At 38.3% G+C, this 9,438-nt stretch overlaps 1 protein-coding gene across 1 annotated transcript; it reads right to left on the bottom strand.

Annotated features, from left to right (window-relative positions):
- Positions 1-2,185: 2,185 nt before the first annotated feature.
- Positions 2,186-5,639, bottom strand: LOC124654893 (probable L-ascorbate peroxidase 4, peroxisomal). The gene is made up of 9 exons (XM_047193900.1): positions 5,501-5,639; positions 4,565-4,689; positions 4,029-4,078; positions 3,818-3,883; positions 3,691-3,739; positions 3,049-3,131; positions 2,889-2,968; positions 2,698-2,800; positions 2,186-2,559 (listed from the first exon to the last, which is right to left on the bottom strand). The coding sequence occupies exons 1-9, from the start codon at positions 5,611-5,613 to the stop codon at positions 2,353-2,355; spliced, it is 876 nt and encodes a 291-aa protein (XP_047049856.1). The 5' UTR covers positions 5,614-5,639; the 3' UTR covers positions 2,186-2,352.
- Between the last annotated feature and the right edge of the window lie 3,799 nt (positions 5,640-9,438).

The raw sequence follows: 9,438 nt of genomic DNA, 5'->3' as shown, positions 1-9,438 counted from the left end.
AGACATGTTTTTCGCAATATTTATATGACAACGAGATAACTGCATTCGCTGTTTCGTTTTAATCGAATATGAAAGAACATTACTTCTTTGAGTAGGTGTGTGTGACCTTGATCAATACTGCCTAATCATTTTCGCTTTGCTAAAAAAGTTCTGCACTACTGGTTAATACTCCTGATATATTGATATATCAATTTTCAGATTTGATATATTGATATATCAAATATATCAAGTTTCAGATTTGAAATTGAAATCATTGATTACTGAAAGTTGAACTAAAATGTCACCCACACCAAACGGCTGTATCAAAATGAAGAATAGTAGTGTCGCACAAAAAAAGTACTATATGAAATTTGGATAGTGTGTGCAGGCCAACCACTAATGTAAGTACCTGATAGCACAGAAATAGGCAAACAGCCAAACACTATTGATTTGAGTGTTTTGGGTCTACCATGCATTGCATTGTTGCAGGCTACACCATTCATTGTACTATCTTATTATGAGGAACTAACAAGTGCCATCATCGAATGTGAAAGTATGGGACTGAATAAAATCTTTGAGACCTCTACCAAAAACTGAACCTAGATGCAAATGTTAGCGTATTTTGTTTGCTCACCCTCACTCTCACGCCGACCAAGACTTGTTTCCTAGCCCATTTTCTAGACCATGCATTGTTGCTCACTCTCGCTATGACACGTCGCATGGAAACGGAACGGTGCAGCCGTGCAGGTGCAGATCTGCCCTACCTCACGATGCCTGCAACCGCGTGCCTGCGGACAGTTCCAAACTTGCTGCAGGCCATGAAACTGCATTCATGCAGGTGGGTGGGTTACCCTTAGGCTGGTCATAGTGCATAGTATCATATACTAGTATCATGCATATGATACTTCTCTATGATACTATCTCTATAGTGGGTAGTATTATAGAGTAGTATCATAAACTTGTAAATTTATTGTTTTGTAGAATCCCAATGAAAATCTATGTACAAGATCAATTTGGCATTTACTTTTCTCGTAACGTTCGCTATGATACAGTATCCACCTATGTTACTCTAATCCTATCTCTCCTCCTTAATTACATGCCACATCATCATTTTTGTGGGTCTAGTATGCATGATACTACCTATGATACTAGCACTATGGTCAGCCTTACCATGTCTTTAGTTTGGTCCCCGGCCTCACTTCAGGCCCCCCAATTTCAGCTGCCAGAAAAGGGAACGTTTGAAGTTTAAATTCCAATTGCTGACCTTGAATCAGACTAAATATTCTCATATGGCTTAAAGAGTTTCTTCAGCGATATATTCCTAAGTTGATGAACTTGTAGCAATGCCGTGCACGCAATTGCAAAACCGAGGCTAGTTCCTATTCAAGGTGCATTAGTACTTCCATTGTATTAATATCATATACTACTGTATAAAAACGTTTGATCACGTTTGCTTATATCTAACTTCTTAAAATATAGAAGGGGAAACAGAGATGGGAACATTAGCTTTGCAGATCAGCAGGTGTACGTTGCCCATGTAACTACTTCTTGACTTGAACTAGTACTACTCAGAGTTGATTATATACTATGATTATCATCTACGCATTCCATTCTGTTAGTATAATATGATTGGTTCTCAACAAGTAAACAAAAACTAGTGGCTGCAAAGGCGGCTGCTTACACCAAAAGAAATTTCCAAACAGGTTATTCCACCTTGTCACTGTCAAATTCCCCAGATTGATAATATGATGGTAATCGGTGGAGTAGCATTTTCAGGACACAAGCAACTGCTTTGGTATTACATGAAAGGGGAGTGATGTTTTGGAACATGGGAGCATATGCTCCCTATATTTTGAAATGCATCTTACACATATTTTAAATTTCAAAAAATTGAAACAAAAAATTCTCACGTACATCTTCATGTGCTACACGCTCACAAAGTCGTTTCATAAAAAATGAACTTATCGTGTGACGTGTGTAAAAAAGACAAAATTCAGTGCTGAAAACAATGCTTTTCACAGGATAAGTTTTCTCTTTTTTACATAGGCCACAAAAAATATTATTTTTTCGTGAAACTTGACGCATACACATATATTATGGAGATGTACATGTAGAATTTTTGTCAAAATTTTTCCACACTTCGAAATATGTTTTGTTGGTAGAGGGAGCATACGCACCCGGGAGCCGAATTGAATTTCCGCCGAAAGAGCTTTCAATAAACTATATATTGCCACTGACGTTTCATTGAGTATCACGTAACATGAAAGGAATGTCCTTAAGAATCCTTGACATACTGGGAGATGATGGTGCGGGTAGTTCTTTGCTATAGTTCTGTTATTTGACCTTGATACTTGCTTGAAGAACTTGGCAACCTTACTTGCTCCTCTTGGAAGCCTCGTACAGGTAGCCTGCGATAACTACAGCTGCAGCAACTGCTACACCGACTGCACTCTGTGCAAGTACAACAGCAGTTGGAAGATCTGATTTTGTAGAAGCTGCACCACCACTCCGTGGAGTGAAGCCAAGTTCAGAAAGTTTCTTGTGTGATTCAGCGTAGTCCTTGAAGAAGATATCCTCATCCTGCAATACAAAAGAAGAAGGCATTGTTTGGACCTGATACTTGTACATTGAAATTTAAAAAGTGCTATGGAGTAGAATAGTATGGTAGTATCAGGTATCAACTCCAGGAAATTTAAGAATATTAATAATCATATGCACCTTGGCATAAAGGTCCACATAGCGTCTGAATTCAGGATCATCCAGCAATGCCTTATCAGTAGGGAGCTTCAGAAGCCCCTCAGATTCTCCCTTCAGTAGCTCACTACAGCGAGGTTAGAAAATAATTAAATTCTACTTCTCAACTCTAGTCTTCAAAACAAGTAGATGTTGCGGTTCTGTATTCAACTTACACAAAGTATGAGTTGTCAAACTTCAGAGGATCACGGGTCCATGCACCGTCAAACCCAGACCTTTCAGGGTGCGCCTTTCCCTAAGAGAAAAAACTTCTGTATTAAATACTGTGTTTCTGATGAACGGGTGAGCTTCTACTTCACATAATAGAACAAGTACCAGACTGTGGCCACCAGATAGAGCTACAATATCTTTATCTGTCAAGCCCATTCGATAAAAGATGTCCCTTAGATGTGGTGCCCCTATTTACAAAGGAAAACAAACTCAGTACCAGAGATATGCACAAGCTGCAGAAAGTAAGCGACAAAGAACATAAGCACTCCAATGAAACTATAACAGCAGGATTACTGACAATGCTGTTTAAAAGTCTGATCATTTGGAAAAAAAAAAAGACACCTCTGATAAAATAGACTACTGGTGATGCTAAATATAGCATGTAAAATAGACTACTGGTGATGCTAAATATAGCATGTAAAATAGACTACTGGTGATGCAGGAAGATACGATTAGTGGAGCATCCAATTTAGAAGAAAATGTGGTGTAAACAAAATGTGGGCATGAACAGACAAAAAGTACAACCAGAAGAATCTACTTTGCATGAAATACAGGCATGTATTATATCCAGAGTGTGAACGTGAGCAGACCAGTGCAGATAATACTCCATGGGAGCATGGGACTACATTTGGCATGCACGTAACTTTCTAGATCACGTTCTTGCTTGAGAATTTAAGGAATCACGAAGCGTGTTTATCTAAAATTATGAATATTGACCAGTGGAAAGAAAAAAAATGCAGCAGTGACCTCTCTTAGCATCAGGAAGACGCCCTTCACGGGGGCAAACCGAGGAATCCTGATACATATAAAAAGCAGTCAATATGTGAGCACAAGGAACAATAATTCATTTACAAGGAAATGACATTTCACATACACGTCTTCCAGGAACAAACTCAACGGTTGGACCCCCAGTGACTTCAACTGCAACTACTCCAGCAAGCTGCAATTAAAGTCTAATTAGCAAATAACTATAGAATTTACAGTTTCACACCTTCACGACACCAACAGGAAGCAACAGCTAAAATGAGCGGAAGAATAGTCCCTCAGTTTAGTACAAAAGCCAACTCAAGCAAATGGCCAAATACCTGATAAAGGTCTGCATATGTAATCTTTGGACACTTTGCTTTAATAGGATCTGTAGCAACAAAGGACAGCTGGATGAGCTATAACAGTAATTTCATTTATTCCAGTAGTGAAGAAAGGATCAACATACCAAGAAAGCAGCAAAACTGAGGGGATTTTCAGAGTATTATTAGACACAAAGTTGCAACTCCATCAAACATAGTTACTCAGCACATAATGGTAGTCTCTCAGAGTTCTCTCAGTTGTAAATATAGTGATGTAAATAAAAAAGCATATGTAAGGATGCAATAGTTTACAAGAGATCATACTAGGGCACAGATAATTTCCGTTGCTTATAATCTAGATTGTTTGACTTGCCATAAAATCAGTATAGCCTTGTGTTGGAGCTATTGAACAAGAACAAAAGGAAATAGAATTTCAACTTGTCAGAATCTAACAAGAATGCAGAGTATAATTTGTACTAAGCTTAAGGAATTCAGTATAATTTTGCACAGCCATGTACTAACACATTGGGTTATTGGGTATAAACAATGCATACCAAGTAGATCAATAGCAATTTTCAAGCCAGCATTTGAACCATGAGTGTACTCCTCCTCGTATCTAATTGAGCCATTTGCACCACCAGTCCTTGTGTTGACATCGTATGTACCAGCATCATGCCATCTGCGATGGAAAGGGAAAAATTAAGCGTTGTACATGCAGGACAGCAAGGATTATAGGAGAGACACGAGTCATAACCAAACACACAAAAAATGGAAGTGGGATCTATGTTTTACTAATTACAACCTAAGAATACATGCATTCCTGCAGTATATTTCACAGCAAATTCAGTGCGTAAACTTAAATATTCAGATAATGTTGTGCTGAATTGAAGTTTCTACTACGGCTTCCATTCCACAGTGCGCACGAGAACTGATCCTATTAATGCATACATAGTGTTCCTGACTGCTATAAAGCACCCATTTCTCGTAAACACTACGCATGTAAAGGAAAGTTCCAGAAGTGGAAGCCTTAGAACAGGCAACCCAACTCAGCTTCCCTTGCTGCTGTACATGAGACACATGATGCATCTCCACGCCACAAACGAGATAAAGCAGAAATGAATAACATCGTAGTCTACCTGTGAATTAAGCGTCGCCAGTTCCAAGTTAGATCCGCACTCGTGGACGTACAACTAAAATTAGGAGCGGTTGGAAGCTCGAGGCACACACACATAAGGTGTTTGCGTAATTGCCTCGCCCAGAACCGAAACACAACGAAGCAGGACAGGACAGCTACGCCCAATATCAGCAGGTAGCGGCAGCAACCAACAGAGCATGAGTCCAAATCTGACATGCGCCTAAGCTCGCAACGCCAGTGTGTGATCCCGCGACTTGAGTAAACCCGTAGCCAGGGCACTCGCGCCGCGTGAACCAGGGACTAGACGAGCAGAAAGCGCAAAAAGAAGGGGAAAACCGGAGACGGTGGTGCGTACGCGAGGCGGAGCATGATGGGGGCGCAGCCCTTGGAGGCGATGAGGGCGCGGAGGGCGCGGCGCGCCCTGTCGATCTGGCGCAGGTACTCGGCGTCCACCACCGGGGCCGCCATCGCCGACGAGGGTTGAACCCTAGAGAGATCGGCGGGGGCGCGCGGTGCGTAACTGCGTATGGGGTGAGAGGAGAGGAGCAGTGGTAGCAGAGCAAGCGGGAATGGGAAGGAGATAACGCGAGCGAGCGATTGGCTGCTCCGCGCCGTCGAGTCGTGGTCTGCCGGCTTCGGTTTTACTCGCATCCACGCTACACGTGTACCCTCCCGATGTAGTGCGGGGCCCGCCGTCACTTGTTATATTTTTGGAAAATGCTTACCTCCGGCGACCGATCAATGGGGCGAGATTGGTCATCCTGGTCGTCCTCGTTCGCGGGTCCTTCATGGGCCTTATTTTTGGCTCATATCATTTTGCTTGTATTTATCACCACGGTGATAAGCTGGACTTTGATTAGAAAACCAAGGATCTGCGTCGTCGCTGTAGATCACCACGCCGCTGTCCCAACCTTACTATTAATGTAAACGCCTAAAATAATTATTGTTTTTATTGTTAATTATTATTGTAAATATATTTATGATTTGTTGTAAATATATTTTTTTCCCATTTATTTTTTATAGTGTTGGAATTGTTTTCTTTTTGTAAAAGTTGTTGCTGAGAGTATTGTTGTAAATACCCATTTTTTTGTTGGTTTTATTGTTAATATATTGATGCTTTGTTGTAAATATATTTTTGGCATGTGAATTTTTTAGTGTTGGAGTATTGTTGTGAACACCCAAAAAATTTATTGGTTTTGTTGTTTATTATTGTTGTAAATATATGGCATGTAAATATTTGTTGTTTTTCTTGTGAATTAATGTGGTAAATATATTATCGATTTTTTGTAAACATGAGAATTGTTGTTTTTAAAATGTTGCTGCATATTGTTGTAAACACCCAAATTAATTATTGCTTTTGTTGTTAATTAATATTGTAAATATATTGCAGATTTGTTGTAAATATATGGCATGGGAACTGTTGTGAACACCCAAATAAAAAAATTGTTGTTAATTTATTGTTGTTAATATATTGATGATTTTTGTTGTAACCAAATCTGCTGTAAAATATTGCTCTTTAAACTTTTTTGTAACAATACTTTTTTTAAATATTACGTCAATTATATTGTAATAGTATATATATTTTGTACGAGGTGAGAGGATTTTTGTTGTAATACTCTTCACATTAGGGGTGCTCTGTCGTTTTAAAATGGAGTATTTGGACTGTGGGTTGGTTTTCAGAAAAGGGAGGGTGGCAAATGTAAAACTACATTTAAACTATTATCTGAGAAATATAGTATTGCGGGTTGATTCTCCAGAAACCGGGGGCTATAATGTAAACTTCCTAATGCGACTGATTCTGGACGTTTGATGGCGATCCGATGGTGCGGAGGACAACCGATTTTTGGGGTCAGGATTCGGCGACCGACGCCCAGCGTTCGCCTTTATTTTTCCCGACATTTTCCCTTTTTCAACTGAATTTCCGTGTCTTCTTCCTCTCTAGTCCACACGTGTAATCTTATAATCATCAACTCACAAAACCAAATCACATAATCATCAATTTAAAAGGATATGCTTATACAAAAAAATCAAATCACATAACATAATCATCGATTACCAAAGATATATCGTGGGATAAAATGAAAGTTTGTGTGCTAATCAGGGCGAAATCAACTCGTTTAGTACTTTACCACCATTTGTCGTTTTATCATGAGTAGCTTTTAACTCATGAAGATCGACCGATCTACTTGTTAGTTGTTCTGTCTAGATGATAGTTAATTTTCTTTTTTTCCATTAAGTACAAAATTTTAAATAAGCCATAATAATTATTGATCAAATGACACAAAACTTGGTAACCATTCCTACTAATATTCAATCAGAAGGATACGGGCTTGCAAATATTTTTTAAGATTTCAGTAATCTGGATTAAGATAGGAATGCGTATCTCACAAGGAAGTGCACATGAATATTTCTGTCTTCTCTGATAGGATACAGAGGATCGCTCAGCTGTAGGAATATAAAACTACATGGTAGATAAGCAGGTGCATATAATGGTGTTGGTATGACTCGTTAAACAAACATCAAAGCTGCAACTAAACAATAACCTACAACTAAATATCCTCCACTGCTGGTGGGACATGGGGATCCGGCTCCTACTCGTAAACATGCATGACAAATAAAACATTCAATCATCAGTAACAGAATTGTGTAAGATACAAAGCATGAGAATGTTACTTCCATGATGCAAAAAAAAAAAAAAAAAAAAAAAAAAAAAAAAAATTGAACCTAACACATAGGCAGTAGTTACATAGCAATCATAGAAACGTCTGCACAAATGTAAAACGAAGTGGCATGAAAAGTGAAAATGTTCACACAAATTTATCCAACCAAAATAGGCTGTAAGAGTCATGAGACATATCAATTGAATTTATGATATTTAGATAGTTACACTAAAGTATTCAATGAATCTTTTAGATAAAAGAAATTGAGGACATGAAAGATGACATGATCTGCATGATAACATCTTAGGGACGAATACATTTTCTCGAACATAGTTACTAATGTTCAACTCTAACCCAAACATGGGCATCACACAAGCATTAACTCATATGTTATAATCTAGAAATGAATATGCAGAAGATAGGAGTAAACCCAAATATGTGCAGGACACAAGCAAGAACCCAAATTTCTTGACCTAGATAGGAAGCTGGCAGAGGGAAGCATGATAATAATACACAATACAGCCTGTATATTGAGAACGTCTTACACTTCACAACTACAAAACAACATAGAAGACACATACATAGCAATTCCGTCTAATAGAGAATAGAGATGACCACACATTGCTTTTCAGAAACGAAAAAAGAAACTTGAGACTGGAAGAAAGCATACATCAATATGATTACTACATGAGTCCATGCTAATCTATTTAGATACAGTTGCCCTGACCATGTTTGTTAGTGAGCAAGGACATGTCAGGTATCTCATCTTTCTATTTCTTGCTACAATGCGAGATCCTTCTCTTCCACTTGATAGAGGAATAAGTCTAATCAAAATATGGCACGTATACGGTAAAAGTGAATGCATAGTTTCTAGAAAATGGAGAAGCTACCTCAAGATCCCCACAATGTTGTATATTCAAATGGTACAAGCATAAAACCTGACCCAACACCATCCTAACAATCTCGTATAAATATTTTATGAGACATTAGTCCCTGGTTCTACATGGCCATGATAAATGAAGAATTGGTATTCAAAATAACTCATGAGTAAATGTAAAGCCTCCAATGAAATTCAGCACCCTCCCCCCGACTTCTCTCCACGATATCTACATGACACCAATAAAGACAGCCTTACTTAGTAGAAAAGAAAAAACAATGACAAAGACATAATAAAAATAAAGAACCTATTGTGTATTATTTTTCTAAGAGCGAAAACTACCCGCGTCTCTTAAAAACAGAAATATTTCACATGCATCCATAATGTAGAAGTGCAGTTTCCTTTTAGTGGCCAAATAAACTCTTAAAAGTTGAACAATTGTACATCAAACTGAAACATGATTAGACATTGTGTTTGCTTCATATCTGATTTCACCGTGTAACAAATTTCGAATATATGCAACCTCTAAAACTGGAACCCTAATTAATCAACAATATGGTGCCAAGTTCATGAGATGTACATGCCAAATTTTGCTCAAAATCCTAACAGAGCACTACCAATGCAGAAAATAAATAGCACAACCAAAGAAGTATTGGAACAACATGAGAAACATCAAGTCCGAACTCAGAAATAATGTTGATCTAAACAGTGAGCAATAAATTAGCATTTCTCCTACATATATAAGAAAAAAATATG

Source organism: Lolium rigidum, chromosome 1 (assembly GCF_022539505.1).
Source record: "Lolium rigidum isolate FL_2022 chromosome 1, APGP_CSIRO_Lrig_0.1, whole genome shotgun sequence".
Lineage (NCBI taxonomy): Eukaryota > Viridiplantae > Streptophyta > Magnoliopsida > Poales > Poaceae > Lolium > Lolium rigidum.
Note: the sequence above shows the minus strand (reverse complement) of the source record. Positions and strands in the feature narration are given on the sequence as shown.